This window comes from Gadus morhua, chromosome 1 (assembly GCF_902167405.1).
Source record: "Gadus morhua chromosome 1, gadMor3.0, whole genome shotgun sequence".
NCBI lineage: Eukaryota > Metazoa > Chordata > Actinopteri > Gadiformes > Gadidae > Gadus > Gadus morhua.
The window spans coordinates 15,412,473-15,429,222 of NC_044048.1; the positions used below are offsets into that span (position 1 = coordinate 15,412,473).

At 40.2% G+C, this 16,750-nt stretch overlaps 1 protein-coding gene across 14 annotated transcripts; it reads left to right on the forward strand.

Annotated features, from left to right (window-relative positions):
- Positions 1 to 238: 238 nt before the first annotated feature.
- bcas1 (brain enriched myelin associated protein 1) lies at positions 239 to 15,346 on the forward strand. 14 transcript variants are annotated; one of them, XM_030362437.1, is made up of 17 exons: positions 240 to 386; positions 537 to 586; positions 803 to 881; positions 1,824 to 2,071; positions 8,410 to 8,586; positions 9,622 to 9,681; positions 10,001 to 10,039; positions 10,298 to 10,513; positions 10,650 to 10,712; positions 11,070 to 11,108; positions 11,394 to 11,435; positions 11,641 to 11,682; positions 12,044 to 12,088; positions 12,380 to 12,502; positions 12,613 to 12,693; positions 13,054 to 13,272; positions 14,347 to 15,346. In XM_030362437.1, the coding sequence occupies exons 2-17, from the start codon at positions 548 to 550 to the stop codon at positions 14,425 to 14,427; spliced, it is 1,593 nt and encodes a 530-aa protein (XP_030218297.1). In that variant the 5' UTR covers positions 240 to 386; positions 537 to 547; the 3' UTR covers positions 14,428 to 15,346. The 14 variants fall into 14 exon arrangements, 13 of the variants coding, with proteins under 13 accessions (XP_030218324.1, XP_030218297.1, XP_030218331.1 ...); XM_030362471.1 differs by having other exon boundaries at positions 1,824 to 1,969; XM_030362456.1 differs by lacking the exon at positions 12,613 to 12,693.
- The last annotated feature ends 1,404 nt before the right edge of the window (positions 15,347 to 16,750 follow it).

Below are 16,750 nucleotides of genomic sequence, written 5' to 3' on the forward strand. Positions count from 1 at the left end.
TACCTGGGGTGATCCCATAAGGTAAACCCATCATCCCCATCACTCATGTTCTTGGGGGGGGGGGGATGCATCATTAGAGATTATTATGAGTGAATCACTAATACTTAGTGATTCCAGACAGAGACTTGAGTCATTTGCTTGCTTGACTGATGGTGAGCTTGTCAGGAAGTAAATCCAATGTGAAAGAAAGTCACACCCTGATCTGAGCACACATATACTTGACTATATAAATACACAAACACACACATACTATGCTCAGCAGGTCACTTGGAAAGGCCATCCCTTATACAGAAGGACGATTATCTTTTTCCATCGAGGAAAAGGTCTACAGCCCATTTGTCTTCAGAAGAGGACATAACTTACTAAACCTACAAGGGACACACAAGGTAAGAGGATGAATACATCACAATATAGTGAAAATATATGTGAAAAAAAACATTAAAAACAAGAACCCTTTTGCAAGCTCACATTGGTTGACATGTTGTTCTATGTACTTACTGAATGCATATTGAATATACCTTTTCCAAACGTTTCAGCTCGAGCAAACATGGGCAACGAAAATTCAAAAAAGAAAGGCCCAATGAAGGTAAACAGTTATTTTTATCTCATTCGGAAAAACACAATGTCTACATGCTTTCTCACACATTAAATCAGGGTGTAATGTTTGACCTCCAGAGAAACACAGTATTCATAATCATCTTGTGTCCCTGAAGGGTTAGAGTTCGGGAGCAATTTAAACTTGTTCCAAATGTTATTCCGGTTTTGTGACTTTGATAATAATTGTATGTTTCATTTTTAACAGGATGGGAAAAATGGGGAAAAGCATTTGAATGGAAAAGTTAACAGCCTCAAAGTGAAAAACAAGTCAGATCAGAATGGAGGTGAGTACCCCTATGGATAGAATCTTAATGTAAACTAAGTTCATTGCACACTGTATCATTATTCATGAATCTTTGTTGATTAATTATCCTACTTTTTATCCTACTTTTTGTGTGTGTGTGTGTGTGTGTGTGTTTGTGTTTGTATGTATTTATATATATGTATATATATATATATATACGCGCACACACACACACACACACACACACACACACACACACACACACACACACACACACACACACACACACACACACACACACACACACACACACACACACACACACACACACCCATACACATACACACACAAATACACATGTTTTATTTTGATATGACTGTAGATGGGATTACTCTGAGATGATTGGGTAATGCTCTGTAAACACAGTGACTCCCTGTTATATTAGGTATTTTGTCTTCCAAGGTAAACTATATGTGTTGTCATGGATATGTACAGAGTGCAGCTGTTTGATCTGTTACTGAACCATAGCCTCGTGCACTGAATTTGCAAGCAGAATTTCAACAAGTCGTTTGTGCAAGACGTTCTATTGATGATGGGCTGTTATGTCACTCTTCCCAGAGCAGACTAACCCATGTTTGCTTTGTGGATGTTTTGTGGTCATTGTGGCTTGAACAAATGTACTATGCTTCACATTCAGTGTTCTTGTTTCTATGTAGATTAACTTCATTAGCATATTATATCGGCTCATCATCCTTTGGTAGATCAGACAATGCAGTGTGCATGAATCATTAATGAACAGGATCCAAACCTTAATTACATTAAAATCATATTAGGTATTAACTTAGCCATAATAGTGATAAACGTCAAGTTATCAATGATAATAATATTGATAGTAATGCATTAATAGACAATTTATTAATATGTTGATATTATCAAACCTGATTTATTATAGCTCATTGCAACAATCATTTCTTATTCACAGCTACCATTGAGAAGGCTGAAAAGCCAAATGGTGAGCTGACCACAAACACCAAAAATAAAGAATCGATAGTTGAAACAGACGGCTTCAATGTTGAAGCACCAGTTAACGGCAGTAAGGACATCCCAGGGATTTCCACAGAAGCTCAGGTAATTTCCCCAAAAAAGGTCCCAACCATTCAAAAACAGCAGACGGATGAGGCCAAGGGGGTTCTCAAGGATGATGAAGAAGCGCCTTCTTCTCAACAGCCCGTAAGTGTCGTCTTCATGTTAATTTAAGCATTATCTCATCATTTTTCAGTGATCCATGTGGCTGAGGGTTTGTATCATTTGATGTTTGAATTGATTATTACTTTGAACATCTAAATGTAAATGTAAACATTAAAACACATTGATTAATTGTGTCAATCTCACGGTTGCTGTACTGCACAACAAAAAACATTAAACTGAAATATCTATTAATTCAAATGTGAATGTTGATTTTCACAATAAAGGAATCAGGTACATGTAACAAAGAAGCCACTACGGACATCATTTCATCGCATATGGAATTGGAACCCCATTACACTGAAATTGCAACGCAGACCAAGAAGATATTTAAAGAAGATGCCTTCACGCAGACTGAAGACAACTTTACAGAGACTGCTCTGATCATATATCCAGAAGCTGCTGCCAAAGAACATTTTTTCGTTAAAGAACATTTAGAAGCAGTAATGGAAAAAGAATCTGAGTTTCTGATTATTGGTGAACCTGTTTGCAAAGAGACTGCAAATGAGAAGAGGATGGATTCCCAGACAAACCTGATTGTTTTCAGTGAGGTGGTCATCGTGGAGAGCAATGGGCTGCAGGAGAAGGAGGTGCACGGAGCAGAGAGCATGGAAGTCTCAGAGGAGCTGGAAGTCAGCGAAATCAAAACAGAAATGGTTGTTGATCAGTTAACCAATGTCCTTGAGATAAGAAACACTGAACCATTGCAAGGAAATGTCACAAAAGAATCAGTTCAAGAAGAACTAGGAACCTGCTACAAAGAAGGAGATCCCCTTTCCAAACATGCCTCAGCAGAAGTAGCGCCCAGAAAGCTTCCAGAAAATACTGATTGTACTCTGGCTGTATATGAGGCTGATTTGGTGTCCACTGATGACATGCCGGTCAAAATGTCAGCAGAAGCCATAGCTCATAGAGATCTAATTGAGTGCAAAACTGAAGAAACTGAAACTGTTCATATTCAAGAATCTGAAACAGAGCCGAAAGGATTGGGCCCTGCATGTGCAACTGAGTTTTCCACAGAAGAAGCTAGAGATGGTTCCACTCTCAAAACCGAAGTTGTCCATTCTACTCTTCGGGTTATGATGGACAGCGATGACTCCCCGGGAAATCTGCCAGTTATTCAATTGATGGAAAACAATTCTGATATTTTACCTGCAATTCCAGAACCTACAGTGACTCGAGTTCCTGCAGGAGAAATTCAGGTTCCTGAGTGTCAGCAGGAAACGCCAATCAAGGACAGTACTCCTCTTGAAGAAGTTATCCATGAGAATGTTGACACAGAAAGACTAGTGGATTGGCTTAATCCCTCAAACGGAAATAACCTTGAAGAAGAAGAGACTTCAGCTGAAAAGATGAGTGTGGCGGTCATGGATGTGCCATCACAAATATGGAAGCCTTTCGTTCCAGATGACAAAGACCTAGAATTCCAACCTCGCCCAGAATCCTTCCTCAAAGAACCTTTGACTGAAAACGTTACTACAGTAGAAGAAGAGATTAAAGATGACAAGAGGATGGATTCCAAGACAAACCAGATTGTATTCAGTGAAGTGGTCATCGTGGAGAGCAATGGGCTGCAGGAGAAGGAGGTGCACGGAGTGGAGAGCATGGACGTCTCAGTGGAGCATGAAGTCAGAGAAATCAAAACGAACATGGTTGTTGATCAGGTAACCAATGTCCTTCAGATGAAAAATACTGAACCTGTGCAAGTAAATGCCACAAAAGAATCCATTCTAGAAGAACCGGAAACCTTCTATCAAGAAGGAGATTCCCTTTCCAAACATGCCTCAGCAGAAGTAGTGCCCAGAAAGCTTCTAGAAAATACTGATTGTACTCTGGCTGTATATGAGGCTGATTTAGTGTCCACTGATGACATGCCAGTCAAAATGTCAGCACAAGCCATAGCTCATAGAGTTCTAATTGAGTGCAAAACTGAAGAAACTGAAACTGTTCATATTCAAGAATCTGAAACAGAGCCGAAAAGATCAGGCCCTGCATGTGCAACTGAGTTTTCCACAGAAGAAGCTAGAGATGATTCCACTCTCAAAACCGAAGTTGTCCATTCTACTCTTCGGGTTGTGACGGACAGCGATGACTCCCCGGGAAATCTGCCAGTTATTCAAATGATGGAAAACAATTCTGATATTTTACCTGCAATTCCAGAACCTACAGTGACTCGAGTTCCTGCAGGAGAAATTCAGGTTCCTGAGTGTCAGCAGGAAACGCCAATCAAGGACAGTACTCCTCTTGAAGAAGTTATCCATGAGAATGTTGACACAGAAAGACTAGTGGATTGGCTTAATCCCTCAAACGGAAATAACCTTGAAGAAGAAGAGACTTCAGCTGAAAAGATGAGTGTGGCGGTCATGGATGTGCCATCACAAATATGGAAGCCTTTCGTTCCAGATGACAAAGACCTAGAATTCCAACCTCGCCCAGAATCCTTCCTCAAAGAACCTTTGACTGAAAACGTTACTTCAGTAGAAGAAGAGATTAAAGATGACAAGAGGATGGATTCCAAGACAAACCAGATTGTATTCAGTGAAGTGGTCATCGTGGAGAGCAATGGGCTGCAGGAGAAGGAGGTGCACGGAGTGGAGAGCATGGACGTCTCAGTGGAGCATGAAGTCAGAGAAATCAAAACGAACATGGTTGTTGATCAGGTAACCAATGTCCTTGAGATGAAAAATACTGAACCTGTGCAAGTAAATGCCACAAAAGAATCCATTCTAGAAGAACCGGAAACCTTCTATCAAGAAGGAGATTCCCTTTCCAAACATGCCTCAGCAGAAGTAGCGCCCAGAAAGCTTCTAGAAAATACTGATTGTACTCTGGCTGTATATGAGGCTGATTTAGCGTCCACTGATGACATGCCAGTCAAAATGTCAGCACAAGCCATAGCTCATAGAGTTCTAATTGAGTGCAAAACTGAAGAAACTGAAACTGTTCATATTCAAGAATCTGAAACAGAGCCGAAAAGATCAGGCCCTGCATGTGCAACTGAGTTTTCCACAGAAGAAGCTAGAGATGGTTCCACTCTCAAAACCGAAGTTGTCCATTCTACTCTTCGGGTTGTGACGGACAGCGATGACTCCCCGGGAAATCTGCCAGTTATTCAAATGATGGAAAACAATTCTGATATTTTACCTGCAATTCCAGAACCTACAGTGACTCGAGTTCCTGCAGGAGAAATTCAGGTTCCTGAGTGTCAGCAGGAAACGCCAATCAAGGACAGTACTCCTCTTGAAGAAGTTATCCATGAGAATGTTGACACAGAAAGACTAGTGGATTGGCTTAATCCCTCAAAGGGAAATAACCTTGAAGAAGAAGAGACCTCAACTGAAAAGATGAGTGTGGTGGTCATGGATGTGCCATCAGAAATATGGGAGCCTTTCGTTCCAGATGACAAAGACCTAGAATTCCAAACTCACCCGGACTCCTTCCTCAAAGAACTTTTGACTGAAAACGTTACTACAGAGGAAGAAGAGATTAAAGATGACAAGAGGATGGATTCCAAGACAAACCAGATTGTATTCAGTGAAGTGGTCAACGTGGAGAGCAATGGGCTGCAGGAGAAGGAGGTGCACGGAGTGGAGCATGAAGTCAGCGAAATCAAAACAACCATGGTTGTTGATCAGGTAACCAATGTCCTTGAGATGAAAAATACTGAACCTGTGCAAGTAAATGCCACAAAAGAATCCATTCTAGAAGAACTGGAAACCTTCTATCAAGAAGGAGATTCCCTTTCCAAACATGCCTCAGTAGAAGTAGCTCCCAGAAAGCTTCCAGAAAATACTGATTGTACTCTGGCTGTATATGAGGCTGATTGTATTCTGGCTGTATATGAGGCTGATTTAGTGTCCACTGATGACATGCCAGTCAAAATGTCAGCAGAAGCCATAGCTCATAGAGTACTAATTGAGTGCAAAACTGAAGAAACTGAAACTGTTCATATTCAAGAATCTCAAACAGAGCCGAAAGGATCAGGCCCTGCATGTGCAAATGAGTTTTCCACAGAAGAAGCTAGAGATGGTTCCACTCTCAAAACCGAAGTTGTCCATTCTACTCTTCGGGTTGTGACGGACAGCGATGACTCCCCGGGAAGTCTGCCAGTTATTCAAATGATGGAAAACAATTCTGATATTTTACCTACAATTCCAGAACCTACAGTGACTCGAGTTCCTGCAGGAGAAATTCAGGTTCCTGAGTGTCAGCAGGAAACGCCAATCAAGGACAGTACTCCTCTTGAAGAAGTTATCCATGAGAATGTTGACACAGAAAGACTAGTGGATTGGCTTAATCCCTCAAACGGAAATAACCTTGAAGAAGAAGAGACTTCAGCTGAAAAGATGAGTGTGGCGGTCATGGATGTGCCATCACAAATATGGGAGCCTTTCTTTCCAGATGACAAAGACCTAGAATTCCAACCTCGCCCAGAATCCTTCCTCAAAGAACCTTTGACGGCAAGGATTACTACAGAGGAAGAAGAGATTGCCATACCTGATAAGTCTTTTCCAATGACAGAACAACAAGAATACAATCCTGTTATCTATGCTTTCAACACTAATAATCAACACCTGATTGCTGAAGTGGTACCGGAGTCTGCCATCCATTCTCTCATTAATTATTTTGAAGGTATTGTCCCTGCTGGACCTTCTGTTGAAGCCAACATATGTTGTCTTCAAGTTGTGGAAAAGACACTCAGTGCTACACATGTGATGCCTCTTTTTGGGGACTTTGACCCTCTACTTGACAATGTCATCTCGCCCAAAGAAGAGTCTGTTGCCGAAAAGGTTTTAGAAGCAGCAATTGATGCCATGTCTAATGAACTCATCATTGTCGCCGAAAGTTCTGATGAATAATCCAGCAGAAATGAACCCCCCAATGTACTATTGGAAGGACTCATGGAGTCCAGCCTTCAAGATCTTGAAAAGGTACAACTGGAGGATACCAGCCCTGAGGATTTGTTAATGGATTGCATTGAACAAAGGTTGAATCTTAAAGACACAAAAATGACTGAGGCAGCCGACCAGTTCCCTGAAATACCGAAACAATGTTCGCAAGACACTGTTAATATCTTCGTTGATGAATAGCTACAGGTCATGATTAACGGATATCAAGAGAATGTAACCCAAGAGATATCAAACGTTGATGAGGATTCTAAAAAATTAAAGGAAGAACCGCTGATTTAATGTCTCCCACTGATGAGAAAACGTTAGAACCGAGTGCAAACCCTGTTGGAGAAGAATCGCAAATTCCCAAGTGGATTACAGCGCATGCTGTGAATGACATGGAAGAAATAAACATTTCCACGGATGCTGCTGAAACCAAAAAACACTTTTGTTCCTTTGGGTGATCCAGTTATGGAGATGGAGCCACTAGAGGGGGCACACCGGGCAATTGAACTCAATGAAATAGATAGTAGATAGATAGTACTAAAGAATATGAACGCATTGAAGTGACAATGGAACATAGGGCATTACCGCTAGAATGTGAAGAACCAAACAATACATACACAGTCAACACTTTGGATGACAGTGAACAAAACGTGTCTGTTTTATTGAAGGGGATGCAGTCATGCTGACAACATCAACTGTGGAAGAGTCAGCATCAAATCTTGAAATTGTTGAAACATCTTCATTCCTTGTCCTGTTATGATGAATGTGAAGCTAAATGAAGATGAGAAATAGCAAATACTTTATAATATAATCAAGCTATTCATTTGCTCCTGTTTTATGTCAGTTATGACGTTTACATTGTAGAATGTCTGATTTGCATTTTTAAACAATGATTTCTGTTTACATTAGAAAGGGCGGATAGCTCTCCATTATAATGTAGTGTCAGGCAATGTAGCAATTTTCAATAAAAATCTAAGAACTGTTGGTGAGATGGCTCCTTTTTTGTTGTTACTATTATTTTAACATTTCACATTATTTAAAATTGTGACAACTGTGCAATACATAAACGTGTGCTATTAAAGTCTGAATAGTTAACGTCAACAACGTTAATGTAGTAACATTCACTCATTGGGGAAAACTTTACAATATGTAAAGAGTCTTGTTATTACAACACAGGAAGGGACCAAATATTTCTGACATTTCTCAGAGCATATCGCCTAGGCATTGTTGAATATCAATGAGTGTGTGTGTGTGGAGGGGGGGCACGGGCATTAATAAAAGGGTGATTGTTGCCATGGGCCTGAGTAGGCAGAGGCATGGTTGGAATTGTGCTCCCATCTCAATGCTGCGATTAAACACACTCACTGCTTGCATATCAGCTTCACTTCTACTTCTACTTCTCAAAGGCAAATTCTTTGTGGCATATAGGAGCAAGCCGACACAGCGAAGAATCAAGACTCAGAGACGCTTGAGGAGCCAAAAAGTGTGACTTTAGATCTTAAACTAGCAGCAGGACAAACTGATAACGACGATCAAAAGAGTCAACCAGAGGAGAAAAAAGAGGAGAGCGACCAGAATCCAGTTATGAACTTCTTCAAAACACTAGTAAGTGCAACATATCAAATAAATAATCATGGGTGTAAAGGTTATATAGTCAGAACCTGCATTTGATTTTGTTTTCCTCAAAATATGCTTCTAATCCATCCTACAATATTGAAGTAATTGCCTTAAATTCTATATATAAGGAATGGAAGAAGTAAAATAAGTAGAGGTGGAGGTGGAGGTGGAAGAAGTGATTTTTGAAGGCAACTTTATAAAGCTCCTAAATAACGTAATTAGGGAAAATGTATACTATTCAAACTATGCATTGCATTTTAGAAATTAATTGAATGTGTACTGCAATTTTCTTCTTCTCCATGAGTGCAGTGGCTTTGTGTATTCTTTCCCAGGGTAAATTGTTGGGTATAGGCCCCATTCCATATAAAATAAAGTAATAATCGTTTTGTTTAGAAAGGTATCTGTCATGTTGACGGCGCGCGATGAAAGCAGTACAACGGGAAGCCATTGTGTCTTCCTCGTCTTTATCGTGCCTCTACTTGGAACAGTGCCTGTTTAAAGAGTTAGGATTGCCCCCAGCCCCCTTCTAATCAAGTCTCCCAACATGCGGCACTGTGGCGGCCATTGTTCCGGCCATAGTGTGAGCTCACAACGAAGGCCTGTGCTTCTGGAAGTTGAGATGTGTGAAGATAGAGCGAGGGCAGGCCTACGCCATCTCCACCAGACAATGGCTGTCCCAGTGACAGTGTATGTACTGTATGTGCTCTGTCCCTGGGCCTCTGTGTGGCTCAGTGTGGGGCTATCATAGCGGCCTATGTCTGCCTATCTGAAAAGGCTTCTGTTATGTCCAAGTAATCATGTAATAATTCCAACCCATAGACATTCATGTTAAACATTTAATATTACAATGTACCTAATTTATTTCATTTTTTCTTAAAAATATGAAAGGATGCCTTGATATTTTATCAGAAGGTCATGACATTTACTTTTCTGCTATGTTTGCTTCTTTGCCTTTGTGTTTGTATGTTTGTGCGTATGATGTCAATTAACATGAGTGAAGATATATTTTTTCTTGTAATACAGGTGACTCCTACTAAATCGCAAAAAAAGGAAACAGCTACCCCTGATGTTACAAAAGATCAGGTGATCACAATACACCCAGATAAAACATAAATAGCCCCACACGTAAAGTCATCACTATGCCTTTGGCCACACATTTTGGGAAAATATAAAATAAAAATAACATGGAAAATGAAATTGACTGCACCAAACCGACTTCCAGCACGCAGAGGGCATTTGCCTCTACATTCCTATGTTTTAAAATAGTTCAGTAAATGACCGATGCTTGCTTTTTCCTACCACATTGAGTTATGGCGCACCCTCCAACCAATGATGTTTCTTTCTAATTTTGTATTCATTAATTTGTCCCACTAACCGCTTATTTTTTTTTGATGTGGAACAGCCCCCGAAGGAGACTCCGCCAACAGTAGCCTCTACAACTGTGAGCACTCAGTGTATTACATTGATTATGTTGCATTAGGTTGTACAGCCTTTCATTATGAATTAACATGAAGATGCTTCTGCCACTTGGATCAACTCTGGATCAACTTATATCTTGCCACATAATAAACACATTCCTTTATTTGCTTTATTTTCCATTTCCCCCAGTGCAAACACTGGGGGAAAGTATTTTTTGGAAAAGCATCCCCCTGTGAGCAACAATAAAATAAAGATGTGATTCCTCCCTCCAATGCTGTAGGTCGCACAAGTACCTGAGCCTCCGGCTGCAGCCAAAGGAATGTCTATCCCACCTCCCCCTCCTCCAGAACCGCCTAAAATGGAAATTAAAGGGGGGCTAGCCGCCCAGCAACAGAAACCCACACCAAAGGAAGGGGCGAAGGCCTCTGCAAAGCAGCCAGATGCCGCAAAGGGCAAATCGGCTAAGGAGACACTGAGCAGCTTTTTCCGTTCAAAGGTAAAGATGGGAGCGAGATATAGACACATATACCATTATTAGTTTGGATCGATAACTATAATAATTTCTAAAGAGAATTGTGTCCCTATGTGTGTTCCATGATAACATATTTATGTAATGTATTTAAAAATTTGAGGCATCTAAACCCAAGAGTGCCCCGTCAAGTGGAGCCAATGCCCCAGCCAAGACAGATGCAGTGGTACAGTTGATTCTCATTAGTCTCCTAATATCCCACTGACTGTGCTAGCTTCCCCTCAGACACTGCATCTAACAACATTAAACTCACATTGCTCTCACCCGGAAGAGGCAAGAACTGCACAAATGACTGTTTTCAAATAAGAATTACATGGGTAGCCATCTGTCAGTGTCATCAAATGCAATTACATTGACTTTAACCATCTTTATGAATGGCCGGGTAAGGATATGGAAATACATCCATTCCTCGATTCCCTCTGAGGTCCAGTGAGGACAATCGGCATCGATCACAATCTTCTCTTAAACTAGACAAAATGTGACATCCTAACATTCTAAATGGCATTAAATCACTTTCTGGCAGGAAATCCAGGAAGTGTTGCAACAAGTTGATCAAGTGCAGGTAAAGAGGAGAATAACATACGGTATTTCTTTCTAAGGAAAACTTTTCTTTTAACTTGAAGGTAAATAGACATTGCTGAAAATATTTAATAATAATATCTTCTTGCATAGTGCATTTGCACAACAACCACATTTTAATTTAATTTATTTCCGAATGTGTAGCATGGTAAACGTAACTAAGCATAAAAGCCATCTAATGGAATAAAATATGGCACATATCGAGAAAAACAGAAAATTATTTAGCATTCTACATTTACCTTAATATAAAATCAGTTTTGTTCTCCAGGACACTGTCCCGGACGAGCCTGAACCTGTTTTAGAAGTCAAGGTAACCAGCGTAGCACATCGCAGCACAATCAGGGGATGAATGATCCTTCTTAGAAGATATCCTTGGCCCTATGATAGACCCTTTTTTAAATGGTCAATAATATAGACCAGTTTAAAGTCTCTGTGACTCCTGTAGTCTATCATTAACTAAACTACACTAATTTTGACATCCTAAGCAATAAACCCCTTAAAAAATGTCTTGCCAGGAAACAGCGGAGTGCTTGCCACAACCAGTTGTCGAGGTGCAGGTAAATCACACGAGAATAATATCATTTAGGCCCTGTGAGGCTTTTCTACAATAATATTCATCCTACTTAGATTGTGTTGACTAGAGGCAGAGCTGTTACACTTGAAGGAATCCATTTTGCTCCAGTAGTTTTGTATTGACAGAAAGGTGTGGCTATTTCAATGAATTGCCAACTGGAGCAAATGTGAATCCCAAGCGATGTCATGTCCAGAACAGCTCAGCGTGTTCACTTCTTTCCCCTTCTCGCCTTAATTAATATCACATAAGCTACTTCTTGTAATATTAATAAGCATCAGAAAGCTATGTTGTTGTTTGTTTGTTGCCCACATCTATATGTCTGCAAATCGTTTACTTCTCTGCAGACAGTAGAGGAGGTGGTCCCAGAGCCTGTTGTTGTAGAAGTAGAGGTAAACCTTTGGGAGCATCTGTCCCGACTTCTTCGATAAACCCCTGTATTGATTATTTTGCTGCTCTGCATGACGCAAGGGTCGTTCCTACTTCATACCGGGATTCATCCATCCTCTTCTCGTTTTTTCTTCTGTGGTGTTTTGGTTCATTTGGCCTTCCTTCATCCTTCCAATCGTTCTGGCAGGTGGCGGCTGGGCAAACTACTGGCTGATTCGGCAGGCATAAACTGTAGCTATAACTCAGGTTTTAGCTTTTTACTCAATATCGTCTTCTCTTTCAACTCATTGAAGAAGGCTGACGCCTCCAAGACCACCACGCTGGAGGCGGATGTGAAGCCACAGGCGGCAGCCCCCCTGCCGGACGACAAGAAACCTGCAGCAAAGTCCCCCTTCTTTTCCTTCTTCAAGCCCAAGGTACTAATGTTCAAATTAATCAATGTTAAATCAATGATGCAGTGAGCATTGAAAATGCAGGTGTTGACGTTATGAGATGCAGAATAACATGAGCATTGTGGTGATTGGAGGTACTGGTAAACCAAATGGCAGCTAAAGTCCAATCCGCCTCCACGAGCGGAGTTCGGCTCCTCAGGAGAACTGCCGGAGGGGTAAATATAGTGAGATGATGGCTGGGAGCCTGGGGCTACTGTTTGTTTAACCAGTGATTTAATCAGACGTATGCTTGTCGTGTTTCGTTCTGTTTTCCATGTGACGGGGAAATGCAAACACATGCTGTCTAAAACCTAGCTGTTGTGTCTAAACAAACGTTGTCACTATACGCTTTAAGAGTGATATAATCTCATCTGCGTGGCTTTTGAGGTCCCCCCCCCCCCCCCCCCCCTGTGCTGTCGGTGTCCTAACCAGACGTCCCAGATGTTTGTGTCCCAAAGTTTGTCACCCTGTACGTTGCTCCGATAGCTGTACCGCTCTGTAGGTGCGATTCTTAATTGGTTTGACGACACATTCAGGCTGCAGAGCCCAAGAAGGAGACTGCTGCACCCCCTGCAGCCATGGAGGCAGCCCAAAATACCAAGGCTAAGGAGGAGCCTAAAGCTGCCACCAAAACGGCAGAGGCCTCTGTAGAAAACAAGGCCCCCTCAGAAGCTGCTCAGGGTGGAGACGAATCCGCCAAAGCCCCCAAAAAGTTAGAGAAGAGGAACTCCATTAACTTGTTCTTCAAGACCCTGGTAGGGAACTTTGCTTTTGCCTTTCAGCTCCTATGATCAGGAACACAAGACGGAACTAGGAATAAACTTAAGAAAATAATATTTAATAGAAAAATGGAAAAATGTAATTGTTTACTGATACTGATTTATCAGTAAATAATAAAAATGTCTATTATGTCTATTACCTAACTATTATTTTATTAAGTTTATACATATTGCCACAAATGGGTTACACTTATACACGCGGTGACTGAAAAAGCATTTCAATTATCATCATGGAACCATCCTGATCTTGTAAGTTCACATCATCACAGCCTATCCCATAAAAGGCTAAGATAGGACTAATCATTGGTAGGGGAAGGGGGTTTCATTGACCAACAAGGAGTGCGACAGGCTCCCCCACTGGGAGGTCTGGCAGCTTCCGGCACCATGTTGTGTCATCCATATAGATAATCTTCAAGTCAAGCCACCATTATAATGCAAATGGTTCAGAGTAGTGTGCTTTGACTAGATTGTTATCAGCTCATGGAAATCATGTGACACCAGCATTTATCTATTATTGTGAGTATTGAATTGTTTGTCTGTGTATTTGTATGAACATGCATGGTTAGATATGCATTGATTGAATTAAATTTTCCTATGTAGGGGAAGATATTATGATTCTGTTTGATTCAATACTTTTGTTAGCAATGGCAGATTATTTCCTGCAGATATTTTTCTTTCCACTAGATGGTGAGCTCAGTCGCTTATATCATAACACATAAAACCACCACTGGTATGAGGAAATGACAGTTTCTCATTTGGCTCTAATTCAAGAGCACACACACACACACACACACACGCACACACACACACACACACACACACACACACACACACACACACACACACACACACACACACACACACACACACACACACACACACACACACACACACACACACACACACACACACGTAGACAGTGTGTGAATGTGAAAAAAAATTGCAAAGTCAACAAAATACCTAAATGCTGTAGAACTGTTGAAAAGTAGATCTATCTAGTGACCCATGAAGATACTGCAGATATTGAATACTGTACATATGTATTTGCAGAGCCAGAAACGCAACTCTTTAGATGCTGGGGTCCAGACAGAGTCAGCGGCTGCCGCTCCTGCCTCAGAGAAGACCAAATGAAATGAGAGACGACACTGATGACATCACTGATTGGGCTCTGTGTTTTCACTCTTCTGAAACCATTTGAAAACCGATTCCGTTAACAGCAATTATTCTGTATCTCACAAATACACTATGGAAACGAAAGTGATTGAAAGAATACAAGCAAGTGAATTTGTTGTATGAAATAGTAAAAGTAAAAGCAGATTGTTGACTGTCTGGAGATTTGATGTTGTTGAAGGATCACGTGTTCATTAAGGACACACTCACAGAACTGAGTCTATTGAAATCTGTATTCTTTGTTAAATCAGTGTATACGACTGAAGTATGAGTATCGGAATTTCTCACCTGGCTGCTGTAAAATGCGACTTATCTGAATTGATTGTGGTAGCTTAACCATTTAACAAATCTAATGATCTTAATCGTATACAACAATTAACTTTCCGCTATTCAGTTATTCCTTTGCATCAATAAGCATTTTTAAACCTTTTATATATTTTTTCTTTGTATATTTTCTTGCTTTCGAGGTGAATGTCCTTACTGCAGATATATCCTGCTAAAATGACTTAAGATAAGCCGAATGACAGCTGTCAGGTCCGCACTCTGATGTTACAGAGCACTTCGATATTAGGTAATACTTGTTTATATAAGTGTTTGTATGTTAACAGCAATGCAGTTCCCTAATGGCACGACATTACAATCTTTACTGTTCTTTTTGGAATCGATGGAAGGTAGATCGGTTTTTAAAAGTTTATAAGACAAAAAACAGGTACATTTTGCATTGCTGCAGCTTGATTTGATTGCACCTCTTTTATTCATATAACTTAAAAGTTATCAGGGTCTGCGAACACGTGTGATAATAACATGAAATCTGTCTTTATGAGAGGCTTATTTCCTTAACTTGCACTATATCTTCAAGATAATAAATGTTTATATGATGTGCCCTGTCAAGTTTTTAAAGTATTCAAGACTGCAATGAAGATGATGGGAATTTCAATTGTTGCAACCTAAACCACTGACAGTACAGAACAACATTTGAATTATTCAAACATTCATAACATATCCCACTCACACATACAAACAATACAGCATTCAGATGTTTACATCTTGAGAGCGTCAGGAGGCCCTCGATAAAGGACCTGCCTCCGTCTGGGCCCCACCCATGCAGAGAATGCTCTCATACTATTTTGAAATGCCTGGGAAAAACCGCCCGCCGAATGTAATGTATTAAAATAGTTCTGTGAACATATTTTTGAATAAGGAAAAACCCAGTGAATTACAACTGTGCCAAAGCAATATGATGACCATAAATATCTCATAAAAAAACCTCTCCTATTTCCTGTTCAGTTGGTCATAATGAGTCACGGGTCACACCATTTCAAAGAAATGCAGAACCCACGTTGTCATACAATCCTTAGATTTGTAGGAGGACAGAGTTGTTAATTATAGGAACCAAAAAAGATAGCAGGTGGTTATGTGTGGAACGTGGAAGAAATGTCGAGTGCCACTGCACAGAACAACAGAAATGTCATACTTCTGTGGGACTTCAATAGTTCAATGTTGTATGCCATTTATGTGATGGGTCACATGTTTGCTTGAAAAATAGAATGTGTTGATGCGGTGGTTTATTTTCTTCTGGTGGCACTGGTGAGCCATCGAACCAAAGTCATAACTGATGTACCTGCATTGTAATCAATCTGAACCATTCTTATACATTAAGCTCAAATTGAAATGATATATACAACAATGTATAGTATATTTTATACATATGAATGAATGCTAATGACTAAAAGTTAAATTAAAAAAGGATCCGAGGTCACAGTCGCTTTTTTAACATTTAGAGAGCTTTAGTTTTGTAGGAAGACATCATGTTTATTGCCCAGTATATAGATTATAATAGTTATGGTGAATGTGATGGGCTTTAGTATTCTATTTCTTTGTGTTATTCATGTTGTATTTACCCAAGAACATGCAGCAGCCTCTTCAAAAATGTATAACAGTGCACTCAAATGCAATTCATGTACATTTACATTCAGGGCATTTAGCAGACGCTTTTATCCAAAGCGACATAATAAGAACATTTGTCAGAAGAAAGAGAAAAAACAATATTTTGTTGTCGGTACAGTAATGATGTTCATAGAAACAAGCACCAAGCACCAACAATCACTAGGTTAACCCATTCCCCATATGCAACCAAGATAGCTTGGATAAGATGCAACACAATGCTAAGAATTTTTTTCTGTATTTTTTATGTCCTAGTGCCAGGACACAAAATACAATAACTGCGTATGTGAAAGGAAAATATGATAATAAGAATACACACGTTAAACAATAAACAGACAAG

Excerpts from the sequence above, each read along its gene's own strand:
- bcas1 (XM_030362437.1), top strand. The coding sequence starts at position 548 with ATGGGCAACGAAAATTCAAAAAAGAAAGGCCCAATGAAG. Across the intron at positions 11,683-12,043 it reads AACCAGTTGTCGAGGTGCAG|ACAGTAGAGGAGGTGGTCCC; the intron begins GTAAATCACACG and ends ACTTCTCTGCAG. Across the intron at positions 13,273-14,346 it reads ACTTGTTCTTCAAGACCCTG|AGCCAGAAACGCAACTCTTT; the intron begins GTAGGGAACTTT and ends ATGTATTTGCAG.